Source organism: Artemia sp. Qi Xiang Cuo, chromosome 18, assembly GCF_049724085.1.
Source record: "Artemia sp. Qi Xiang Cuo chromosome 18, ASM4972408v1, whole genome shotgun sequence".
Classification (NCBI taxonomy): Eukaryota; Metazoa; Arthropoda; class Branchiopoda; order Anostraca; family Artemiidae; genus Artemia; species Artemia sp. Qi Xiang Cuo.
This window is the reverse complement of record NC_142811.1, coordinates 24,967,334-24,995,059: the sequence shown is the minus strand read 5'-3', so window position 1 is coordinate 24,995,059 and position 27,726 is coordinate 24,967,334. Positions and strand designations below refer to the sequence as shown.

Genomic DNA, 27,726 nt, shown 5'->3' with positions numbered 1-27,726 from the left:
TTTGTCGGACATGTCGGATAAAATTGACAAAATCTAAATTTCAGAATGAATAAATGCTATAACAATATCCATTATCGGTATATGTCGGATAAAATTGGCAAAATATAAGTATCAGAGTGACTCAATTATATATCCACATCCTTTTCTCGGATACATAGGATAAAATTGACAAATTCTAAGTGTTAAAGTGAATAATTTTTTTTCAACATCCTTTGCCAGATACATTGGATAAAACTGACAAATTCTAGAGTGAATAGTTTCTCAATGTTAGAGTGAATAAATTCTCAATGACAAATTCTCAATGTTAGAGTGAATAAATTTTTTTATCAACATCCTTTGTCGGATATGTCGGATAAAATTGACAAAATCTAATTTTCAGAATGAATAAATGCTATAACAATATCCTTTATCGGATATCTCGGAAAGAAATTGACAAAATTTAAATATCAGAATGAATAAATGCTTTAACAACATCCTTCATCGGATTTGTCGGATAATATTGACAAAATCTAACTATCAAACTGACTAAATTCTATATCAACATCCTTTTCTCGGATACATAGGATAAACTTGACAGAATCTAAGTGTCAGAGTTAATAATTTTTTTTTTATAAACATCCTTTTCTCGGAGATACATGATAAAATGGACAAAATATACATTTAATAATGAATTAATTCAAAATCATCATCCTTTGTCGCATTTGTCAGATAAAATAGACAGAATCTAAATTTCAGAATGAATAAAAGCTATAACAATAACCCATATCGGATATGTTGGATAAAATTGACAAAATCTTAAGTATCAGAATGACTAAATTCTATATCAACATCCTTTTCTGGGATACGTAGAATAAAATTGACAAATTCTAAGTGTTAGAGTGAATAAATTTTTTTATCAACATCCATTGGCAGATACATAGGATAAAATTGACATGATCTAAGTATCAGAGTGAATAAATTCATTATCAACATCCTTTGTCGAATATGTCGGATAAAATTGACAAAATCTAAGCATCAGAGTGAATATTTTTTTTTTATCAACATCCTTTGCCAGATACATCGAAAACATTTTTTTTTTATCAACATCCTTTGTCAGATACATCGAAAAAAATTGACAGAATCTAAGTGTCAGAGTGAATAATTTTTTTTTTATCAACATCCTTTGTCAGATGCATCGAATAAAAATTGACAAAATTTAAATATCAGAATTAAAAAATGCTTTAACAACATCCTTCACCGGATTCACTGGTTAAAACTGACAAAATCTAAGTATCAGTGAGATTAAATTATACATCAGATACATAGGATAAAATTGACAAAATCTGAATTTCAGAATGAATAAATTCATTATCAACATCCTTTGTCGGATATGTCGGATAAAATAGACAAAATCTAAATTTCAGAATGAATAAATGCTATAACAATATCCTATATCGGATATGTCGGATAAAATAGACAAAATCTAAGTATTAAAGTGACTATATTCCATATCAACATCCTTTTCTGAAATACATAGGATATAATTGACAAATTCTAAGTCTTAGAGTGAATAAATTTTTTTTTATCAACATCCTTTGCCAGATACATAGTACAAAATTTACAAAATCTAAGTATCAGAGTGAATAAATTAATTATCAACATCCTTTGTCAAATATGTCAGATAATATTGACAAAATCTAAGCATCAGAGTGAATAATTTTTTTTATCAAAATCCTATGCCAGATACATTGAAAAAAATTGACAGAATCTAAGTGTCAGAGTGAATAAATTTTTTTTATCAACGTCCATTGTCAGATGCATCGAATAAAAATTGACAAAATTTAAATATCAGAATGAATAAATGCTTTAACAACATCCTTCATCGGATTCGTTGGTTAAAATTGACAAAATCTAAGTATCAGTGAGATTAAATTCTATATCAACATCCTTTTCTCGGATACATAGATTAAAATTAACAAAATCTAAGTGTTAGAGTGATAATATTCTTAATGGCTTGTTAGCTCAGTTGGTTAGAGCTTCATGCTAATAACGCGAAGGTCGAGGGTTCGATCCCCTCACGAGCCATAGTTTTGACCTTCGTATGGTAACTCCATAAGTTATTTTAGGGATATATTTTATATCAACATGCAAAGTCGACATAGCTTTATTTCATTTTTTAAGGTTCATTTAGACGAGGTTACGAGCGCGCAACCTCGAAAAAAATTATTCACTCTAACACTTAGAATTTGTCAATTTTATCCGACATATCCGATAAGTATCCGAGAAAAGGATGTTGATAAAAAAAATTTATTCACTCTGTCACTTAGATTTTGTCTATTTTATCCGACATATCCGATAAAGTATGTTGTTAAAGCATTTATTTATATTGAAATTTAGATTTTGTCAATTTTATTTGATGTATCTGACAAAGGATGTTGATAATAAAACAAAATTATTCACTCTGGCATTTATATTTTATCAATTTTATTCGATATATCTGGCAAAGGATATTGTTATAACATTTATTCATTCTGAAATTTAGATTTTGTCAATTTTATCCGACATATCCGACAAAGGATGTTGGTAATGAATTTATTCATTCTGAAATTTAGATTTTGTCAATTTTGTCCGATGTATCTGTCAAAGGATGTTGATAAAAAAAAATTTATTCACTCTGACACTTTGATTTTGTCAATTTTATCAGACATATCCGATAAAGGATAATGTTAAAGCATTTATTTATTCTGAAATTTAGATTATGTCAATTTTATCCGACATATCCGACAAAGGATGTTGATAATGAATTTATTCATTCTGAAATTTAGATTTTGTCAATTTTATCCTATGTATCTGAGAAAAGGATGTTGATATAGAATTTAGTCACTCTGATACATAGATTTTGTCAACTTTATCCGACATATCCGATAAAGGATGTTGTTAAAGCATTTATTCATTCTGAAATTTAGATTTTGTCAATTTTACTTGATGTATCTGACAAAGGATGTTGATAAAAAAATTATTCACTCTGACACTTATATTTTGTCAATTTTATCCGACATATCCGATAAAAGATGTTGATAATGAATTTATTCGTTCTGAAATTTTGATTTTTTAAATTTTAATTCATTTATATGACAAAGGATGTTGATAAAAAAAAAATGTACTTAAACTAATACCTATAATTTGTCAATTTTATCGTAAGTGTCTGAGACAAGGATGTTGATATAGAATTTAGTCACTTTGATAGTTAGATTTTGTCAATTTTATCCGTCATATCCGATTAAGGATATTGTTATAGAATTTATGCATTCTGAAATTTAGATTTTGTCAATTTTATCTTACATATCCGACAAAGGATGTTGATAATGAATTTATTAATTCTGAAATTCAGATTTTGTCAATTTTATCCTATGTATCCGAGAAAAGGATGTTGATATAGAATTTATTCACTCTGACACTTAGGTTTTTGTCAATTTTATCCAACATATCAGATAAAGGATGTTGTTAAAGCATTTATTTATTCTAAAATTTAGATTTTGTCAATTTTATTTGATGTATCTGACAAAAGATGTTGATAGTAAAAAAAATATTCACTCTGGCACTTATATTTTATCAATTTTATTCGATGTATCTGACAAGGGATGTTGTTAAAAAAAAAATATTCACTCCGATACTTAGATTTTGTCAATTTTATCCGACATATCCGACAAAAGGATGATGATAATGAATTTATTCTTTCTGAAATTTAGATTTTGTCAATTTTATCCGACGTATCTGCCAAAGGATGTTGATAAAAAAAATTTATTCACTCTAATACTTAGAATTTGTCAATTTTATCCTATGTATTTGAGAAAAGAATGTTGATATAGAATTTAGTCACTCTGAAACTTAGATTATATCAATTTTATCTGACATATCCGATAAAGGATGTTGTTAAAGCATTTATTTATTCTGAAATTTAGATTTTGTTAATTTTCTTTGATGTATCTGACAATGGATGTTGATAAAAAAAATTATTCACTCTGACATTTATATTTTATCAATTTTATCCGACATATCCAATAAAGGATGTTGATAATGAATGTATTCATTCTGATACCTAGATTTTGTCAATGTTATCCCATGTGTCTGACAATAGATGTATGCAAATTCCTTTTCTTACATCTCCAATGTTTTAATAGAGATTCTAAACGTTTGATATGCTAGCTTAGCTTACTCTAAAAATAATGAAAACATAACAATGTAATATTTTTAATGAAATAATGCTATGTAGAATATTAAAATAAAAATATATGATGATACATTAGTAATATTAATGATCAACTTTGTACACTTTGAATCTGTTCAATAAGGTAGTTCATCATGTTCTCTCTTGATATTGTAGCTATTGTCTTCTTTTAGCTCGTAATCAGTAGAATAACCATTATTCCATTTTGAGTCATACACAGTTTTTACTGGTGTCTCATCAACAGGCTCAATATGCTTTTCGTCTTTGATATTATTTGGTTCATTGACTGTTTGATCAATGGCAGTAACGTTTGTTGGTGCTTTTTTTTCATCGATTCATCTTTATATTCCATAGTGATATTTTCTGACAATACCCTTTTTATTTTTCTGGCAATTTCACTGTCTATTATCACATTATTTTTACACAGGTAACAGTTTCGGCACGTAGACAAGATATGGTTTAAGATATTAGTAGAGAAGTAGGCCTTTCTTTTATTGACCTTCCATTGAATGCTAATACCCGAAAGCTGACGATTGGATATATCAGTAGGTAATGTGTTACCTGCAACAGTAGCAAGGAGTTGTCGTCTATCATCAACGATTATTTTTATGTTGGCATTCTCTTTGAGTACAATCATCTCGGGAGATCTCAATCTCGCATAACCACCAACATAAGAGTTGAATTTTTTCGGTATTCCAAAGAAATTTAATTCCTTACTGTCATGACAATGCATGCATACATTTCCAATAGTGCTACCACTTATACTTGTTTAATAGTTCAAATACTTCTCGTTTTCGGCATTCAATGCTACAATAACCTTGTTATGTGAACACACTTTATTAAAATGCTCCATCTTCACTTTTTTTTAAGATGTGACTTATGTGTTTGGTATTCCTCTGAGTAAAAAATACTGATTTAATACATGCAACAAACTAGGTAGTGTCGATAATCTGACATAGAATACCAGTGGGTAAGCAACATCGTGTCTCTGACCTATCATAGAGTCCAATTGTTCAAGCCGTAAGCATATTTTGTCATTTTAAGATACATACACAAAAAAATAAAAAAAAATTTTATGGAATGATTTCTTCAAATAATATCAAGAGGATTTGTTTTTACACTGCTCACAGTGTACAATGTGTTAATAAAATTTTGTTTTTAATGGGCAACAAGTAAAGAAAAACCACATGGAACCAGGCAACCGAGTCTCTCAAACCCCTTAAAGCTATTTTAAAAGATACAAGAAATACTTATTTAAAAGTAACACTTCATTTTTAATGAGCACTAAGTAGAGAAAAACCACACGTAATCAAGCAACCGAATCCCTAAAACCTCTTAAAGTTCTTATAAATGATACAAAAACTGCTTATTTAACACGAAAACTACGTTTTTAATGAGCACTAAGTAAAGAAAAACCACACGGAATCAGGCAACTGAGTCTGTCAAACCCCTTAAAGCTATTTTAAAAGATACAAAAACTACTTATTTAACACAAAAATTTCGTTTTTAATGGGTACCAAGTAAAGAAAAATCACACGGAATCAGAAAACCGAGTCTCTCAAACCCCGTAAAGCTCTTTTAAAAGATACAAGAACTACTTATTTAACACAAAAATTTCGTTTTTAATGAGCACTAAGTAAAGAAAAACCAAACGGAATCAGGCAACAGAGTGTCTCAAACCCCTTAAAGCTCTTTTAAAAGATACAAGAACTACTTATTTAACACAAAAATTGTGTTTTTAATGGGCACCAATTAAAGAAAAACCACACGGAATCAGTCAATCGAGTCTCTCAAACCCCTTAAAGCTCTTTTAAAAGATATAAGAACTACTTATTTAGAACAAAAATTTTGTTTTTAATGGGTACCAAGTAAAGAAAAACCACACGGAAAAGCCCTTATTATAGCATAGGAAGGAACATAAGCTCCTGGAATAGCATAGGAAGGGGACATAAACTCTTATAATAGGATGGGAGGTGACATAAGCCCTTAAAATAGCATGGGAATTCCTATGCACGCAAGCAAATAACATTTGAATTCCTATACATGCAAGCAAATAACATGGGAATTCCTATACACGCAAGCAAATAACATGGGAAATCCTATACACGCAAGCAAATAACATAGGAATTCCTATACATTCAAGCAAATAACATGGGAATTCCTATACACGCAAGCAAATAACATACTCACTCTCTTTGAAAAACCAAACCAGACTATACCCATCAAACCAGACTATACCCATCAAACCAGACTATACCCGGCAAACCAGACTGTACCCACCAAACCAGATTATACCCACCAAACCAGACTATATCCCACCAAACCAGATTATACCCACCAAACCAGATTATACCTACCAGAAACCTGTTTGGTACAGGGGCGTAAGCAAAGTATAAGGTTGATTACTACTAATATTTTTTTTAAGGCTGCTGGGTTGTTAAGAATAGTCGTGAATGATACGTGAATGCTGGTCAATTGAATTTTATCTGAAGGATGAAAGTAAATTCTGAAATATTTATTTTAAGGCTGCTGGATTGTTAAGAATAGTCGTGAGTGCTACGTGAATCTTGTTCAATTAAATTTTATCTGAAGGATTAAAGTAAAATTTGAAATATTTACTTTAAGGCTGCTGGGTTGTTAAGAATGGGTGCATCTCCTGTTCTCACTACTTTTCAAACAGTTCGTGGTAACGAACTGTAAGTAAGGAGCGACCCGGCTCAATGGTAACCGAAACTCTAAAAAACGGAATTTTGATACCAATAGATACATCAAAAGAATCAGATTTTAATTTTGATTACAAAAATATAACTTTCATCAAGTTTAATTTTACCCATAAAAAGTTACGCTCCTGAGAAAATTTGGCTGATTTTCGAAAAAAGGGGGAAAGACCCTGTAAAAGTTATAGAACCTTAATGAAAATCACACCATCATATTCAGCGTATCAGAGAACCCTACTGTAGAGGTTTTAAGCTCATATCTACAAAAATGTGGAATTTACAATTTTTTGCCAGAAGAAAGATCACGGATGCGTGTTTATTATTTTTTTTTTCCCAGGGGTAATCGTATTGACCCAGTGGTCCTAGAATATCGTAGGAGGGCTCGTTAGAACGGAAATTAAAAGTTCTGGTGCTCTTTTTAAGTGACAAAAAATGGAGGGCAACTAGGCCCCCTCCCACGCTTTTTTTTTTTAAAGTCACACAATTAAAATTTTGAGATAGCCATTTTGTTCAGCATAGTCGAAAATTTAATAAATATGTCTTTTAGGATGACTTAATCCCCCACAGTTCCCAGGGGAAGGGCTGCAAGTAATGAACTTTGCCCTTTGCTTACATATTGTATTGGTTATTGGGAAGTATACAGACATTTTCAGGAAGGATTTTTTTTCTGGTGAGGGGGGGGGGGCTCGAGGAGTGGGTTACTTGGGAGAATCTTTCCGTGGTGGATGTTTCTTTGGGGTAAGGGGCGTTTCTATGAAGGGGGTGCCGGATTTCCAAGCATTATTTAAAAAACGATCAGAAATTAAATTAAAAAAAACAAGTTTTTTAAACTGAAAGTAAGAAGCAACATTAGAACTTAAAACGAACAGAAATTATTACGTATATTAGGGCGTTCTACACCAAGTCAATACCTCGCTCTTTACGCTACAGTTTTTTTTTTTAGTGCTTTCAAGAGAGCTATCTATTCTAATTAAACGGCCTTTATGATTCAGGGGTTTGTGAATAAATTTTTTTTAACTTTTAACGTAAACAGCGTGGTAATGACTAAGGGGAGAACCCCCTCATATACGTAATAACATATACGTAATAAAAAAAAACAATAAAAAAAAACAAGCGATAGGGCTCAATAGTAATCGAAACTTTTAAAAACGGAACTTTATGTTAAAAACGGAATAATTAATTCATTAAATGTATCAAAAGAATGGGCTTATAATGCTGATTCTAAATATATAAATTTTATTAAGTTTAGTATTACTTATCAAAGGCTACGAGCCTGAGAAAATTTACCTGATTTTTTAAAGAGGGGGGAAACATCCCCTACAAGTGAAAGGATTTTATTGAAAATCACACCGTCAGATTCAGCGTATCAAAAATCCCTATTACATAGGTTTCAAGCTCATTTCTGCAAAAATCTGCAACTTTGTATTTTTTGCCAGAAGAAAAATATACGAATATAGAAGATCGTTACGTAAGTAACTTGTAAATTACGTCAAAACCAAATTTAGAGACAGCCATTTAGCAAAAGAAAAGTAAAATTTTTATACAAATTTTGTTTACTTATTCAATGACGGTGAGCCAAAATAAAAGCTGCATTAACTAAAAAACGATCAATGAAAAAAAACAAGTTTTTTAGACTGAAAGTAAGGAGTGACATTAAAACTTAAAACGAACAGAAATTATTCCGTATATGAAAGGGGCTGTCCCCTCCTCAACACCTCGCTCTTTGCGCTAAAGTTTGACTCTGTCTCACAACTTTATTTTTTAAAACAATAAAAAACTTTAGTATAAAGAGCGAGGCGTTTAGGAGGGGACAGCCCCTTTCATATACGGAATAATTTCTGTTCGTTTTAAGTATTAATGTCGCTCCTTACTTTCAGTTTAAAAAACTTGTTTTTTTTATTTAATTAAATTCTAGGACGAATCTGTCCATTGAGAGCCTCAATGGATGTGTGCTTTTGCAACCTGGAGAGAGCGATGATAAGAGATATTCAAAGAAATCAAACCCCTTTTATATCTCACCTGAAGCCATAAGAGGTGGAAAAGCTGGTCATTATAAGGGGAGACCTTCCGATGTTTGGAGCCTTGGCATTATGATGTATACAATGCTTTGTGGAAAGTAAGATATAGCTATTGATTTTTCCGTACTGAAGGTATTAGTGTGGTTTTTAAAACCTTAAGTTAACAATAACAAAAGCAGCCACCGTTTTTTTTTAGCCCTTTTTCTTCTTTTTACAGAAAGAGTATACTAGCTTTAATTAGTTCGATGTAAACAAACATTTAATTTAGTTCTTATGGAAATAATTATAATTGTTATCATCGCGACAATGTTTTGGAGTTAGTGTTTTTTACTTGGTTCTGTAAAACGTGATTTATCATGAACAGGTAATAATAAATTTTATGGAATCTGTAAAGTGACTAAAAGTTTGGTATGAATCCTGATTCCTTCTTTTCTTCTTTGAAAAGAAGAAGGAGAAGATAACAAAAAAAAGAAGTAAAAACCCAGATTGTTTTACTTTTTATCGAGCTTCAAACTATTTAATGCCAAGTAATCGCATACCTTGAGTGTAAGCTGCTATGATATAGGGATTGTAGATAAGAAAGCTTTGTCAAGATCTTACATTTTTGTTTTAAAACCCCTCTTTAGGCAGTGCAATAGCGCTGCGTAGTTAGAGAGGAAAGTGGCTTCCACATATTAGTTATATATTTTCCCCATGACACTTCGTTTGGAAGGATTTGTCCTAGAAACGTAGGAGAGGGACCATTGGGTTGGAAGCTGAAAATTCTAGTGCCCTTTTTAGAGTCAAAATTAATTGGAGGGCAATCAACCCTCCTCCAAAATCCGTCTTAATTGCTTCCCCCAAACCCTGATCAAAAATTTGAGATTTTCATTTTGTTCAAAATAGTCGAAAGTTCCTATTACCCTTCTTCTGGATATTACAGGACCCCTCTCAACCCCTGGGACAAAGAGTATAAATTATGCAAGTTTCCTATTGTTTAAACATAGGTTTTATTACAGGAAAAGGTGGGGGGGGGCATGTTTGATCGCACGTTTCCAAAAAGACAAGGGGTATCGAGGTATAACTTTCAGGGAATGTTGAGGGGGATGTTGAAGAAAACCGAAAGACACTACGTGCATCCAGATTGTCAAAAGGGCGTATCTGCAATACCTCAGGAACAGCTTAGAGTAGTAAGTTTAAACTTTAGGTCATGTCTTAGGGGGAGGGCGGGATGAACTAAATAAAAAGGCAGTACGTGTATCCACGTTTTCAAAAGGCCGTACCAGCAATATCTCAGGAACAGCTAAGGGTATTAAGTTGAAACTTTTGGAGAATGCTGAGAGGGATATTAAACTAAATTAAAACACCCAGTATGCATCCAGGATGTTAAAACGGCATGTCTGCAAAAAACAGGAATGGCTAAGGCTATTGAGTTGAAACATAAGAGAACGTTGAGCGGAGTCGAACACCCCCTCTTGTTTATTTGAACTAAACCAGAAGACACTATGTGCATCCAAGTTGTCAAAGGGGCGTATGTGCAATATCTCAGAAATTGCTAAGGGTATTAAGTTGAAACTTGCAGGGAATGTTGAGTTAAATCAAAGACACTATATGCATTGGTTGTCAAAAGAGCGTACCTGCAATATCTCTTGAACGGCTAAGGGTATTAAGCTAAAACTTTCATAGAATGTTCAGGAGGTATTGCACTAAATCATAAAATACTATATGTATCCAGTCGGTCAAAAGGGCGCATCCGCAAGTCTTGGGAACGGCTAAGGGTATTAAGTAGAAATGTTCGAGGAATACTGAGGGTGATGCTGAACTGAATTAAAAGACATATGATCCAAGCTGTCAAAATGGCGTATATGCAAAATCTCAGAAACAGCCCAGGGTGTTAAGTTGAAACTTTCCGAAAATATTAAGGGGCATATTAAACTAAATCAAAAAACACTATGGCCGTCCAGGGGGGATCCAGAATTTTCTTTACCGGGGGGGCGCATAATAGGTTGCTTCGATAAACAAGCGAACAAAGAAATACCAGTAATTTAAAGAGAGCCTCGACAATTATGCGTCGTAGGTAGGTAGTAGAAATGGTTGTAAATGTAATCTAAAATCTGGTCAGGGTTAAAGTTCTAATAAATCCATTGAAATTAAAACGGTATAAAAAAATATCATACAAAAAAAATATAATAAGTACTACCCTGCCATAAAAAAAACAACAAAAAAACACTGTTCATCATCTATAAAAAAAATGATTTTCATATTTTCTTTATGATTTTTCGCCTTTGCGCTTCTGACCACTATAGGAAGTGATTTAAGCTTTGTATTGTCAAAAAAAATTGGTCTTGAACCATCTATCGGTTCGCGCATTCTTTGTGACTATTTGTATAGGTCAAACCCTTAACGTGTCGCCTAACTTTGTGGCATCGCTTAGTAATTATGATTGTAATGAAGAGTAGGAAATGAGGCTTAAGATACAACTTTTATACTCGTAAATGATGTATTAAACATTAAATAATAGCTCTTTCAGGGGTATAACAAGAAAAATTGAACCAAGAGATAGAAATACATAGAAGACATTTAAAACGAGGGTTTTAAGTATAGGCAATCAAGCAATAATTAATCACTAGTTTCTTTTTTTAGAAAAAGTGTTTTAATAAACAGTGTCAACTTTGACGAAATCTCAAAATTTTCTAATCAGAATTTCATTTTTAATAACAACGTAGCTTATCTTTCCACTTTCTAAGTTCGATATATTTTGCTTAAATGACAGAGTTCACAATTTTATACGAAAAAAATCTATTTCCTTATTTCTACTTCTGCCATATCTATTTATTACACGGTCAATGTCTACCTCAATATTTCATTGAACGTTTATAATGGCTAGTCCTGTCAGTCTACAGTCCCGTCAGTTTAGAGCTCTTCGTTAGTATTTCCTCTTCTATTCATCTTAAAGATTCGAATAAAGACCAAATCATAGGAAAACTATGAACTCTAATAAAGATGCATTTAGGCATGTGCTTAAAACTAAGTATACGAGTCGAAATACGCCTTAAAAAAAGTAATTATGTGTTTGTTATTTTTGTATTTGATGGGTATAGACTGGTGATTTAAATTCTCAGGGTTTCAAACTGTGGTAGATTTCGAATAAATTTTTTTTTTCTTGGGATTTTCATATCTTCAGTTTAAACGTTTAAATCTCAATATGTCTGTTGAGCAAAAAGATAAAATTTGTTTGTTATTTTTGTATTTGATAGATATAGATTGGTGATTTAAATTCTCAGGGTTTCAAACTGTGGTAGATTTCGAATTAATTTTTTTTTTCTTGGGATTTTCATATATTCAGTTTAAACGTTTAAATCTCAATATGTCTGTTGAGCAAAAAGATAAAATTTGAAACATCGACTCAGATTTAGCACTGAGTAAGGAGATTGTCCTGTAAACATTTTGATTTATAAACAACCAATCGTGGAAATATGATTGGATGGCATGTATCAAAGCAAGCATAAAAATCCTCAGCGGTTTATATAGCAGTTTATTCAATTTTATGGACAAATATGTGCAACCCCAAAACATAACTATAACTTGTGTGCAACACCAAAAACGTAAATATATTTTGTGACTGGTTGGTATTGAGAAGGTGAGAAATTCTGAAGTAATATTGTAGTTGTATTCCGTTTCCGTGGTTAACTCAAGTGGTGTGAATATCCATTTTTTTTCAACATTTCGTTAGTAAATGTTTAAAACAAATCAATACCATTCCACTCATTCAAACTGAGAAATCAGAGACCCATCTATACCGGTTAGAAAAAAAATAATAAACACGTAATTATTTGCCTTCTTTTATAAACAATTTTTCGAAAATCTATTTTTCTTAAGTGATTACTCAGACCTTTGAAGGAGTATTTCGACTCGTATACTTAGTTTTAAGTGTATACTTATACGAACCTTTAGTAAAGTTCAGATATTTCTAAAGAGTTAGGCTTTTATTTTAATGTTTTAGAATGAACTGAGGAAGGGATATTTCATATAATGAAGAACTTTAATTAGATGAAAATAGGCATTAAAGTAGCCACCAGTTACTCACCGAAATCCAAAACGTAAATTAATAATATGTTTGCGCTTCTCATACATGTACTTTCTTTTATATAAATCCCCTAAAAAAACAACAATGTTGTAAAAACCACCCCGCTTCGCAAAAAAAAGCAAACCCATATTTTATGACAGCCAAAATAAGTAATGATATCAATTTCTTCGACTCTGTGCCATAGCAAAAATCGAAAACCAATTTTTGACAGTTTTTCAGCCCCGTTGTAACAGCACAATCCTGAAATATCATATCGACAGCCTAAAGAAGCTAGTTAAATACCCCCTCCTTATTATTGCGAAATGAAGATTTTTGCCTCCCAGTTGGCTTGTGTAGTAATACGGACAGACTTCCTTGATCAATCTACATTTAATTAAATACTCTTAGGCAGTATGCGTCACCAGTAAAGTCTAACAGAGACCACACAAAGTAACTGAAACTTCGTTTCAAACTTGTTTGCAAAAAGAAACAGTCGTAACAACTAAAAACTTGTTGATAACTCAACTATTAAAAACCAATTACAAAAAAAAACTTTCGTCCCAACCCAACCAGAGCAAGCGGTACCAACCCCCAAATCTGCCACAACGTTAGGGGGGGGGGGGGGGGGGGTGCCCCCGTGCCCCACCTGGATTCTCCACTGTGGCCATCTAGGTTCAGGGAAGTAGCTGCAGCATTTTTATTGGGGGGGGGGGCAAGAGGGGTCCATATCCGGATAGTCGAGGGGCGTGGGACATGTAATATTTTTTCTCCAAATTACTGGGGGGGCAGTTTCCCCCTTGCCCCCAGAGGGTGCCCCAAGCGCCCCCACCTGGATCCGCCACTATGGTCATCCAGGCTCAGGGGAGTAGCTCCAGAATTTTCATTGGGGATAATCCCCCAATGAAATTATATCCGGATAATCAAGAGGCATGGACTATATAATTGTATTTTTCTACAAATTACTGGGGGGGAACTCCCCCTGCCCCCCCCCCCACCCCAAACAACGCCCCTTCTCAGGTTGTCACGAAGGCGTATCTTCGATATCTAAGGGATCGTGTATTGTATTACACTGAAACTTCCGGAGCATATTGAGGAGCATTTTGGAGTAAATCAAAAGACACTATGCGCATTGATGTTGCCAAGAACTTATCTATAACATCGTGGGAATAAATAGGGGTATTTATTTGGATCTTTCAGGAAATATTAAAGGGGAATGTTGAACTTAATCAAAGACACTATGAGAAGTTGAATCTTTCAGGAATATTGAGGGTATGTTGAACTAAATCAAAAGACACTATGTGCACCCAGGTTGTAGAAAGTAAATATAACCAAGATCTGAGTAATGGCTAAGGATATTAAGCTGAAATTTTCAGGGTATGTTGAGGGGGATTTTGAACTAAAAGACGCTACGTATATCCATCTTACCAAATGGTGTATCTATAATATATTGCGAACACCTAAGGGCATTAACTACTACTACTACTAACAACTCACCGCAGCACCAAGCCGCCTGAGGCCAACACAGCTACACACGCTCCTCCTCCATCCCAATCTATTTAAAACCTCCCTTTTTACACCCTCCCATGAAGTTCCCATTCCCTTTAAATCTTTCTTTATGATGTCCTCCAACCTCAGACAAGGACGACCTGCTTTCCTTTTAGCCCTAGACGGTTGGCCGAAAAGAACAATCTTCGGCAATCTGTCATCCTTCATCCGCACAACGTGCATTAGCCACCTCAACCTTTCTTTCATTATAGCCCTAGAGAGCGGTATTGAACCACATTTTTCGTATAGCCTTCTTTGAAATACGGTCACTCAGCCGGATACCCAGAACATTCCGTAGGCAATTTCTATGGAAAACATCTAGCAAATCTTCATCCGCTTTTCGGAGCGCCCATGCTTCAGAGCCATATTTGACCACTGTCATCACTGTAGCTTCTAATATTCTAATCTTGGTTTGCAGACTTGTCTTCCTATTCTTCCAAAGTATTTTTAACTTTGAAAAAACACTTTGAGCCTTGGCTATTCTACTTTTGACATCTTCACTGCTCCCACCACTTTACTAATAATGCTACCAAGGTAAGTGAAGCTGTCCACCTGATCAATCTTTTCATACCCAACTTCACCTTTTCATCTTCACTTATTCCTAGCCTTAGCGACTTAATCTTCTTAACATTTAGTTTCCAAACCTATTCTAGCACCCTTAACTCGCAAAACCTCTGAAACCTCATTCGTTTTGCTCACACTTTCATCTAGGATGCTTAAATCATCAGCATAATCTAAGTCAAGGAGACTTTTTCCTCTCCATTTGATTCCGTGGTCTCCCATTGCCTTTCCAGTGCGCCTTAAGACAAAGTACATCAAAATGATCCATATAAAGGGGGATAGAACACAACTCTACTTAACTCCTGATTTAATACAAAACCAGCTGCTAACCTCATTTCCTACCTTAACCGAAGCAGTGTTATTCTCGTATATAGCGCTAATCACTTTAATGTATTTGTCTGGTATACCATACAAGGATAAGACCTTCACTCAAGCTCTTCTATCAGCAGAATCGAACGCTTACTCATAATCTATAAAACTGAGGACCAAAGGTGTTTGATAACTCAGGCACTTCTAAATTATTAACCAAAGAGTGGAAATTTGGTCGATACATCCTCTACCTTTTCTAAAACCGCACTGCTCTTCTCTTAAAACTTTGTCTACGGCATCTCTCAGTTTAAAAAGTATCATATTACTAAGTAATTTGCTACCTACAGAGACCAGACTAATGCCTCGATAATTACCACACTCACTTTTATCACCTTTCTTATAAAGTGGCTTAATTAAGGTTATCCTAAAATCATTAGGTACTTAACTACCTAATCATTAAGGGCAATAAGTTGAAACTTAATGTGGAAACTAAACGAAACTAATGAAACTTAGCTCTTCAGAGAAGTGTAAGCTTCTTCAGTCTATGGCAAATTGTTTTTGTATTGGTATCTCTTTCTAAACGCTTTTGTTTAACTTTTTCTGTTTAGAGGATCGGATCTTCAAATAGGAAAACATCATCTTTTCAATTTAAAAAGATTTACCAAAGAGTACTATAAAAATATTTAAATAAAAGTATTTACCGTGAACTCCACCCAGAAAAAAGTTTTCTTGCCAACTGTAATATTGGAACTAATGGTAAGACAAAGAAGGAAAGCGTAGGGCAGTCGTTACGTATTCTGCGTTCAATCAAAGACAACTTACAAGCATAACGAACGGGCAGTTTTTGGGGATTTTTTTTTTGTTTCCCCTGAAATTTTACCGTACGCAGACTCTTGAATAATCATATAGTTAACGGTAACGAACTGTAAGTAAGAAGCAACTCCGCCCAATAGTAACCGAAACTCCAAAAAATGGAATTTTGATAACAGTAGATACGGCAAAAGAATTGGCTTTTTATGCTGATTCCAAATATATAAAGTTCATTAAGTTTAATGTAGCACATCAAGAGCTACGAGCCAGATAAAATTTGCCTGATTTTCAAAAAAAGGTGGGAAACACCCCAAAAATCTACCGATATTAGCAAAAATCGTACCACTGATTCAGCATATCAGAGAACCCTAATGTACAGGTCTCAAGGTCCTATCTACAAAGATGTGCGAATTTGTATTTTTGGCAGAAGAAAGATCACGGATATTTTTTGTTCTTTCTTTTCCAAGGGGTGATCGTATTGAACTGATGGTCCTAGAATATCGCGAGATAGCTCATTCGAGTGGAAATCAAAATTTCTAGTGCCCTTTTTAGGGGACCAAAAAGATTGGAGGGTACCTAGCATCCCTCCCACGCCCAATTTTTCCCCAAAGACATACGATTAAAATTTCAAGATGGCCATTTAATTCAACATAGTCAAAAGATCCAATAACAGTGCTTTTGGTGAAAAAATGACACTCTATAGTCCCTTGGAAAAGAGCTGTAAGTTACGCAATTTGCCCGGAGAAATATACGGAAAAATTACGGAAATTTCCGGGAAAACATACGGAAATTTTTCGGGGTAATTTTCTGATAGGAGGGGTGATTTTTCACAGGGAGAAATTTCCTTCGTCTGTCTCTTCCTCAACCCTCGCTCTTTACGCTAAAGTTTGAACTTTTTTTTTCCTAATTCTTTAGGAAAGGCTGCTTAAAAACAAGGGCTCTTGATTTTGAATAAGAAGTATTTTTAAAGAGCTTTTAGACCTTAGCGCAGTGAGCGAGGGTTGAGGAAGGGGCAACCCTCTTCATATACAGAATCATTTCTGTTCGTTTTAAGTTTTAATGTTGCTTCTTACATTCAGTTGAAAAAAACTTGCTTTCTTTTTTATTTGATAAATAAATAGAGCTAGTTAGAGCTAGGCTAGTACGAAAAAATATACGCAGATATGCTTATGTGCCCGTTTGGCAAAAGTGGTTCTTTTATCTGTAATTAATAAGTACAAACATTCCTAAAAATATTTTTTTCAAAGAAAACTAAAGGCAATTTTAAACTTAACCTTATCATATACAAATACCTGTTAAAATTTCAACTCAAAACGACCAAAAATTACTATTAAAGAATAGATGAAACCAAAAACGAGCAGAAATTAAATAAACAATCATAACAAAAACATACAACAAGTAATAATATAAATGAATAAATAAATCTTAAAGCGAGTAATGCTTAGATTGAATAGGAAAATCTAGCTTAAAACGAAAACAAATATTTTGCTATTAAAGTATAAATGAAACTTAAAACGAACAGAAATTAAATAAACAATCAATACGAACAGACATACAATATATATTAATGTAAATGAGTAAATAAATCTTAAACCGAGTAAAACTTAAATTGAATATGCAAATCAAGTTGGAATCGAATAAAAAAACTACAAACAAGAGTTTGGGTATCGTCTCACTGCAGAAGCCTAAAACCTACTGCGTTATTGACGCTTTACTGAAAACAATTCTTTGAAATATTTTCACTTTTGTAACTTTAAGAAATCAAAAATTAATTAAGATTTTAGGGAATAAATATCAGCATATGTATATTAAATTGACAATGCACATTTTTTTCATTAAACTTATTTTAATTAGTTTTCAGTAAAGTACAAATTATATTCTGGCTTTTAGAAAGAATAGGGGTTTTGAACCCTACTTACATCAAGTTATACTCGTTAATCTAATATCTATTTTAATTTTTTTTCGTTATGGGTTTCATTTATTTATTGATACTGATTTGGGGTAGTTGTATGCTTGGTAGATTATATGATAGTCAGGACGCCAGGTGTTTAAAATGTGAACCATACCACGACGGAATGGGGCTGCTACGAGAATTAGCCTACCCTCCACCCCCTATATTGACCATGTGGATTCAAAAATACCAATGGCACTTGCTTGCGAGTGGTGGAACACTCCGAAACTTGACATTTTATTATATTTTGGTGTTTCATGCAAGAAAATACATGTTCCAAAAAAGTTTGAGGTGCAGTTTTCCGCTCAAATAGAAATGCCTATAAGCCATAGAATGTTTTCATAACAAACTAACACGATTAGTTAAAAAAAATGGCACAGTTAAAAAAAAAATGGCAAAGCATTATGAATCTTGAACAGTCTTGGAATGTATAAACAAAATCATATCCACTATTAGATATATAATGACATTAATTGTTGAAAGATCAATCAGTTAAAGTTTTTTTTTTCACTCTAATTTCTATTTTAATTTTAAATGATGTAAAAACCGGAAAATAACAAATTTGTAATATATGAGTAATTCGTTTTCAGTGAAGCACCAATGACGCAGAAGGCTTTAGTTTTTTACAGTTAAAGAAGGGGGCAGTATCCAAATTTTGCTTGTAGTGAAACTATGTTTCCCTTGACCAATCTTGAAAAGAACTAATAAATTAAACTGAATATTTGATGCATAATGATATTAATTGCTAAAAGCTCATCAGTTCAAAATTTTAATGTAATTTTAATATTTATTTTCAATATTAAATACAAAAGAAAACATTTGTAATATAATTTGTTTTCAGTAAAGCGCCAATGACGCTGTAGGTCTTAGGCTTCTGCAGTGAGGCGAAACCCAAACTCATGTTTGTATTGATTTTTATTCGATTCAAACTGGATTTACAGATTCAATTGTAAGTTAACTCGTTTTAAGATTTGTTTATTCATTTACATTAATACATCTTGTATGTTTGTTCGTATTGATTGTTTATTTAATTTCTGTTTGTTTTCAGTTTTATTTATACTTTAATAGCAAGATATTTGTTTTAGTTTTAAGCTAAATTTTCATATTCAATCTAAGCATTACTCGCTTTAAGATCTGTTTATTCATTTATGTTATTACTTGTTGTATCTTTTTTGCTATGATTGTTTATTTAATGTCTGTTCGTTTTGAGTTTCATTTATTCTTTAATAGTAATTTTTGGTCGTTTTGATTTTGAATTTTAACATGTATTTGTATCTCCTGAGCTTAAGTTTAAAATGGCATTTACTTTTTTTTTAAAAAATTATTTTTCGGAAAGTTTTTTTAAATTAATTTTTGTTCGTTTTCTGATTGCAAAACGTTTCAAGTTTTTTTTTGGCATGGGGGGGGGGAGGGGTTATGCTTACTGTCCAATTATTCTTGACTTTAAAAAACGGATCTAGAACTTTCAATTTAAATCGAATGAGGCTTTTATCAAAGTCTATACGATTAGCTGTTTAATAAAAACCTTATATATGAACAATAGACAGCTTGCATAACTTGTGGACAGCGATTGACAACAATGAATGGATTGAAAAAATAGCTCCAATAAGGGGGTTTAGACAATTTCACTTGCTGACACAAAGGGATCACGGCTGTTTGGAATTGACCTTAATAGGAATTTGTGTGCCAAAACAATTTTTCATCTATCACAGAGTATGTATTTTAACCTTATAATTTGATAATTATAATAGATTTTCTATGTGTTCTTCCCATACAGAACCCCTTACCACAAGTTATAAACCCCCCTTAATAAGCTATGCCCCAGGGCATAACTTACAACGCCTACCCCTGGGCCCGGGTGGGCTGTGTCGACACCGGAGTTTTCATTATCTGAACTTTGAACTATTTTAACAAAATGTCTATCTAAAAATATTTATCTGATGCATTTAGGGCGTGGAGGAGGGAGAGGGGCTAGTTGCCCTTCAATCTCTTTTGACTCTTAAAAGTTGAACAAGAACTTTCAATTTCCAATCAAACGAGCCCTCTCTAAAGTTCATACGAGCATCCTGCCATAAGAAATAATATGAAGGATTCGGAGAATCTTTAAATTCAAACCCTTGCCCTGAGGGCTTTGGGGGAGTTGTAATCCTCAAAGACCTAATTTCCAGAGCTTAAAACTACGTTTAATAAAATGGCTGTCTTAAAATTTTGATTGGATGTGTTTGGGGAAAAGGTGGGCGTGAGAAGGGGGTTAGTTGCCCTCAAATCACATTCGACTATTACAAAGGGCACTAGCCCTTGGAATTTCCAATCGAATGAGCCTTTTTTGAAGTTTCTACGACACCGCCTTTTATAAAAAACCTTATATACTCCAAGGACGTAACTTAAAACCCTTGCCCTAAGGATTGGGAGAGATTGTCCTCCTAAAAAAAATAATCTCTATCTGGAAATCAACTACGCTTAACAAATGGGCTACCTCCAATTTTCGAGTGGATATGTTGGAGGGAATGATGGGCGTGGGGGGGGGGGCCAGTTGCCCTCCAATCACTTTCAACTATTAAAAAGGGCACTAGCCCTTTGAATTTACAATTGAATGTGCCTGTTTTGAAGTTTCTACGACAACGCCTTCTATAAAAACCTTATATGCCCCCAGGGCCTCACTTAAAACTATTGCGGAGGGTTGTGGGGGAGTGTCATCCTCAAAAATATCTTTTCTATCTGGAAATCAGCTACTCCGAGCAAAATGGCTATCTCAAAAGTTTGATTGGATGTGTTTGAGGAAATGATGGGCGGAGGGGGGGGGGATAGATGCCCTCCAATCACTTTTGACTATTAGAAAGGGCACTAGCCCTTTAATTTCCAATCGAATGAGTCTGTTTTGAAGTTTCTACGACAACACCTTTTATAAAAACCTTAAATGCCCCCAGGGCATAACTTAAAACCCTTGCCCTGAGGGTTGTGGGGGAGTGTCCTCCTCAAAAATACATTTTCAATCTGGAAATCAACTACGCTGAATAAAAATGGCTATCTCAAAATTTTGATTGGATGTGTTTAGGGGAATGATGGGCGTAGGGGTGGGGGCTAGTTGCCCTCCAATCACTTTTGACTATTAAAAAGGGCACTACCCCTTTGAATTTCCAATCGAATAAACCTTTTTTGAAGTTTCTACGACAAAGCCTTCTATGAAAACCTTATTTGCCCCCAGGGCATATCTGGAAACCCTTGCCCAGAAGGTTCTGGGGGAGTTTCCTCCTCAAAAACGTATTATCTATCTGGAAATCAAATACGCTGAACAAAATGGCTATCTCAAAATTTTACTTGGAGGTGTTTGGGGAAATGATGGGCGTGGGGGGGGGGGCTATTTGCCCACCAGTCACTTTCGACAATTTAAAAGGGAACTAGCCCATTAATTTTCCATCGAATGAGCCTATTTTGAATTTTCTACGACAAAACCTTCTATAAAAACCTTATATGCCCCCAGGGCATAACTTAAAACCCTTGCCCTGAGGGTTGTGGGGGAGTGTCCTCCTCAAAAATATATTTTCTATCTGGAAATCAACTACGCTGAACAAAATGGCTATCTGAAAATTTTGATTGGACGTGTTTGGGGAAATGATGGGCGTGGGGAGGTGGGAAGGGGGCTAGTTACACTCCAATCACTTTCTACTATTAAAAAGGGCACTAGCCCTTTAATTTCCAGTCGAATAAACATGTTTTAAAGTTTCTAAGACAACACGGTCTATAAGAACCTTTTATGTCACCAGGTCATTACTTAAACCCCTGGTCCTGACGTTGGGGGAGGATTATTCACCTAACAAATATATTTTCTACCTGGAATTCCACAATTTTGCACAATATATGTCTCTCAAGCTTTTTATGGGATATTTGGGGGGAACTGAGGGATCTGGGGGGGGGCTAGTTGCCCTCCAATCATTTTGGACTATTAAAAAGGGCAATAGCCCTTTCATTTCCAATCGAAGGAGCCTGTTCTGAAGTTTCTACGACAACGCCTACTATAAAAACCTTATATGCCCCCAGGGCATATCTTAAACCCCTTGCCCTGAGGGTTTTGGGGGACTGTCCACCCCAAAAATATATTTTTTATCTGGAAATCAACTACGCTGAACAAAATGGTTATCTGAAAATTTTGATTGGATGTGTTTTGGGAAATGATTGGCGTGGGGGGAGGGGGGCTAGTTATACACCGATCACTTTCGACTGTTAAAAAGGGAACTAGCTCTTTAATTTCCAATTGTGTGAGCATGTTTTGAAGTTTCTACGACAACGCCTTCTATAAAAACCTTATATGTCCCCAGGGCATAACTTAAAACCCTTGCCCTGAGGGTTGTGGGGGAGTATCCTCCTCAAAAATATATTTTATGTCTGGGATTCAACTACGCTGAAGAAAATGGCTATCTCAAAATTTTGATTGGATGGGTTTGGGGGAATGATGGGCGTGGGGGGAGGGCTAGTTGCCTTCCAAGAACTTTCGACTATTAAAAAGGTCACTATCCCTTTAATTTCAAATCGAATGAGCCTGTTTTTAGGTTTATACAACAACGCTTTGTTTAAAAACCTTATATGCCCCAGGGCATAACTTAAAACCCTTGCCCTGAGGGGTGTGGGGGACTGTCCACCTCAAAAATATATTTTTTATCTGGAAATCAACTAAGCTGAACAAAATGGTTATCAGAAAATTTTGATTGGATGTGTTTGGGGAAATGATTGGCGTGGGGGGGGAGGGGGGCTAGTTACACTCCGATCACTTTCGACTGTTAAAAAGGGCACTATCTCTTTAATTTCTTATTGAATGAGCCTTTTTTGAAGTTTCTAAGACAACGCCTTCTATAAAAACCTTCTATGCCCCCAGGGCATAACTTAAAACCCTTGCCCTGAGGGTTGTGGGGGAGTATCCTCCTCAAATGTATATTTTCTTTCTGGAAATCACATACGCTGAACAAAATGGCTATCTCAAAATTTTGATTGGATGTGTTTTGGGGAATGTTGGGCGTTGGGGGCTAGTTGCCCTCCAATCATTTTGGACTATTAAAAAGGGCAATAGCCCTTTAAAGTTTCTACGGCAACGCCTTCTATAAAAACCTTATATGCCCCCAGGGCATAAATTAAAACCCTTGCCCTGAGGGTTGTGGGGGAGTGTCCACCTCAAAAATATATTTTCTATCTGGAAATCAACTACGCTGAACAAAATGGCTATCTGAAAATTTTGATTGGCTGTGTTTGGAGGAATGATGGGCGTGGGGGGGGGTGCTAGTTGCCCTCCAATCATTTTCGACTATTAAAAAGGGCACTAGCCCTTTAATTTCCAATCGAATGAGCCTGTTTTGAAGTTTCTACGACAACGCCTTCTATAAAAACCTTATATGCCCCCAGGGCATAACTTAAAACCCTTGCCCTGAGGGGTGTGGGGGACTGTCCACCCCAAAAATATATTTTTTATCTGGAAATCAACTACGCTGAACAAAATGGTTATCAGAAAATTTTGATTTGATGTGTTTGGGGAAATGATTGGCGTGGGGGGGGGTAGGGGTGCTAGTTACACTCCGATCACTTTCGACTGTTAAAAAGGGCACTATCTCTTTAATTTCCAATTGAATGAGCCTGTTTTAAAGTTTCTATGACAACGCCTTCTAGAAGAACCTTCTATGCCCCCAAGGTATAGCATACAAGCCGTGCCTTGTGGGTTGTTGGGAACTATCGTCCAAAAAAATGTATTTTCTTTCTGGAAATTAACTAATATTAGCCAAATGGATATCAAAAAATTCTGAGATGGGATGTTTGGGGGAATGATGGGCATGGGGGGCTAGTTGCCCTCCAATCATTTTGGACTATTAAAAAGGGCAATAGCCCTTTAATTTCCAATCGAATGACCCTGTTTTGAAGTTTCTACGGCAATGCCTTCTATAAAAACCTTATATGCCCCCAGGGCATAATTTAAAACTCTTGCCCTGAGGGTTGTGGCGGAGTGTCTACCTCAAAAATATATTTTCTATCTGGAAATCAACTACGCTGAACAAAATGGCTATCTCAAAATTTTGATTGGATGGGTTTGGGGGAATGATGGGCGTGGGGGGGGGGGGGGGGGGGCGAGTTGCCCACCAAACATTTTCGACTATTAAAAAGGGCACTAGAACTCTCGATTTCCAATCGAATGAGCCCCTTTTGAAGCTTCTACGACGACCCCTTCCATATGAAGTGCCTCTGGGGAAAAAAAATAATAATAAAACTTTGAAGCCGTATGGCCTTTACTATAGGCAACGCTACAGCGTTACCTCTGATTTTTAACGTAAAGCAAACGCAAAAAAAAACTAAACCGTAAAGACTAAAAAACGGCTAACGTTTTTCATTAGTTTTTTTTTTATATTTAACTTTGTGATTTTGTTAGGAAACACAAAACACTGTTGGTTTCTCGTTTTTGACACGAAATTGCTTTTCTGCTTTTATGTGTTTTCCACACTCTTTGGTCTCCTGAATTAATCTTCTGGCTTTTTTTAGGTACCCCTTAACAGGATGCTAATCCAATAAGACAGTTATCAAAAATCATTGGTGGAAAATATAGTAGCCTACCCCTCCTGAAATGTCTTTTAAGGCCAAATGCTTGATAAGTAAGATGTTAAATAGAGATCCAAATGAACGTCTCTCTGCAAATACGATTTTAAGCCACGCTTGGTTCAATTCACCAGAAGATTTGAAAAATATTGAGTTAAAAATACAAAAGTTTGAAGAGAGAATTCAAGTTGTTCCCGACCGTGTAGACGTTTAAATATTCTTCCTTTGTTTTAATATCGTTGCTGTTGTACCTAAAAACTGTGTCTGTTATTTTTCTCACCTTTTGGATGATTGCCCAAAAAAACTATCTTCTAAACTATTCTTGAAGGGTGGATTAGTAGGGTAGTGTAGATTAGCAGTGTCATTGTATTCCCATTGCATTGCTGATCCCTCCTTTTAGAAAAATTTGCAAACAGTTTTTGGCAACATTTACAGAAGTGTGACAGCAATGATATAGATTATATATAAGAAAATTAAGTGCTGGCTGGAGCTAAATTTTCAGCTATAAGCTGCGTATTTATTCAATAGGGCCTCATTTAACGACCGCTTTAGAACTATAACGATATTACAGTCAAAGCTCACTTTCAGCATTTTTTACTCTAACTTATCCAAGATAAAAAATTTTTTCCCAAAACTCAAATATTTTTTCTGGTGCAGAATTCTGAAGGATTCTGGTGCAGAAAAAAAGCTGCAAAAAGCGACTTGTTTTTAGATACTTAAATTTGAATCTACAGCATAGCCCACAGTTTATAGAGTTATTGTGGAGAATTTAGGTTGTGCAACCCAACCTATTATGGCACTTTGTGGCTTGATTAAACACATTTTATGTCTTGAGAAGGATTTAGAGTTATATTTACTATGACTTTTGGATCACTTTGTGAGAAAACCAAGCATATCGTTTGCATGCGTTTGCTTTTATAATGCTGAAAGAAAATTCTATGTCTGCCTAAAGACTTAACTATTCTGAACAAGAGCATTTTAGTGGTATCCCAATCTGGTTTGCCCTCGGATCTGGTGAATTATCTTTGAACTTATATTATTTCAGGAGTTTTTTCTTGCTAGTTCATGGTTTTGTATGCGGAATAATTTTGAAACGGGTCTTTTCTTAAAAAATTACCGTATTTTCATTAAATTAGTCAGTACTTTACAAAATGGGCTTAAGTTGCAAATAAATATACAAATAGTGCCTATTGCAAAAAAAAAAAAATGGAGAATTTTGGGATAAACGTTACCCGCCCGTTTTGGTGCCAAATTAAAATAGGGCAAATTCTCTATAAACTCAAAAATGGAGCAATCTTAAGAGTGGCTTTGATTTTGAAAAAAAGTAAATATTAGATAAGACTAGGTACTCTTTATCTTGTTTATTTACTACCAAAAAAGTATAACAAAGTTAGAACATGTTTAGTATATAGCAACAAAGCAACCATTTTTATGGGAAGTTGCTACGGGTTTAGTTTTGTGTGTGAATACTGATAAAAATAAAGTTGTATTTCTCGTGATGAATTTATGTTAGCAGAACTGCTATTTATAATAGCTAGTATGTTTTATCAAATGTTTTACACGTCCTTACGGCCTACTCTTACGTATGCTTGGATATATAGTTTTGGTATTCAAACAGTCAGAAAAAGTGTTTCTTTTTTTTTCTATTGACTTATTGTTAAGTCTTTAAAAAGCTAGTAAGGGATTTTTTTGTAGGTTCTACGCGTGCTATGGATGTTACACCGGTACCTGAACGATGTTTTGTCGAAAGTTTCTGTTTTTACTTTCATTTAGTGTAATTTAGTTCGAAAGTATATAAAAAAGTAATATCTATGCAATGGCACAACTGATTTTAGACGATAGTAAATACAGGAATTTTGAAAGGTCTCATGAAAAGTGGAGCATTACCTTAATTCACGCATGCTCAAAGCCGTACATGCTTCATAGCTTAAAGGGTCGTTTGCCCTGATTTTAAGCTCAAATTTCTATGTGCTTTCAGAAAGATATTAAATTATCTAGCCTATAGAGAAGAAAAAACAATTTTCTTGGAATACGATTTCCAAGATTTTTGGTTAACCTAAAACCACATCAATCGAAAAACCTGTGATTTCTGGGCTTCTATTATAACATTAAAAACAGTATTTGCAAGTTTTGTTGAGAAGAAGCCTACAGAAAAGAAAGAACAATTTTCAGGAAATAATATTTTCAAGACGTTGGAATAACTCAAAGTCATATCAAACTAAAACTGAATATTTGATTATATATTTCATGACTTTTATCGTCACACTAAAAGAACATTTTGAAACTAACACAAATAAGATTCGGGCTGCTGTCACCTTAAACCCCTTTGAAGGCTAAATTGTCATTCTGGGCTTTAATGAAAATGAGGTATATGTTGAACTGTGCCTATTTTGTTAGTTTTAAAAAGGAGAAAAAAAATCTATATAATTATGAAGCCGACAAAAGTAATCCTTAGATATTGGTAGCCTACGTCTGTGACACCTAATTTAGTTCTTCTTATTCTTTTATTCCATTTTTATCTTGCCAGCAAACTGATGGGCAGCTTTCCCCCTAAAATTACCCCAAATATTTTTAACATAAAATGTTTTTTACCTATATCTTGTGGCTCGTGTATCTCGTGATGACTTTATTGCTGGTGATTTTGTAAATTATTCCCAAATTCAAATGACAAAATACGGGAAACTTGTTGCAAATTCTTTTGAAACGAGACAAGTGTTGGATCGAAGTCTTAGGTCACTCTCCTGCTCCTTCAGTTTGGTGCAGTTTACCGTTGTATTGATTTCACTTGCTACTGTAAAGTTACCCCTGCTTATCAGGGCTAAAAATTTGGTAGCGTGTTTTAACTGAGGCTTGGGTAAGAATCGGTACTCAGAATCCAGTGACAACTTAAATTTATTATAAAAGGAAATAAAAGGAAAAATATTTCAACTCTAATTATTTTGAACACTTCTAAACCTCTTCTAGGTCTGTTGTTCAATCCACGAATGTTTACCAAA

The 27,726-nt window shown here is 34.3% G+C and overlaps 1 protein-coding gene across 3 annotated transcripts in view; it reads left to right on the top strand.

Moving 5' to 3' along the window:
* The window catches only part of LOC148941358 (tribbles homolog 3-like), a 61,929-nt gene extending 34,577 nt beyond the window's left edge, over window positions 1–27,352 (top strand). For 2 of the 3 annotated variants that reach the window (XM_089103789.1, XM_089103790.1), the window contains exons 5-6: window positions 8,840–9,040; window positions 26,426–27,352. In XM_089103789.1, the coding sequence (XP_088959915.1) occupies window positions 8,840–9,040; window positions 26,426–26,462 (238 nt within the window). In that variant the 3' untranslated portion in view covers window positions 26,463–27,352. Of the gene's footprint in view, window positions 1–8,839; window positions 9,041–24,676; window positions 25,325–26,425 lie in introns of those variants that run through there. The other variant, XM_089103791.1, reaches the window with a different exon arrangement.
* Window positions 27,353–27,726: the final 374 nt, after the last annotated feature.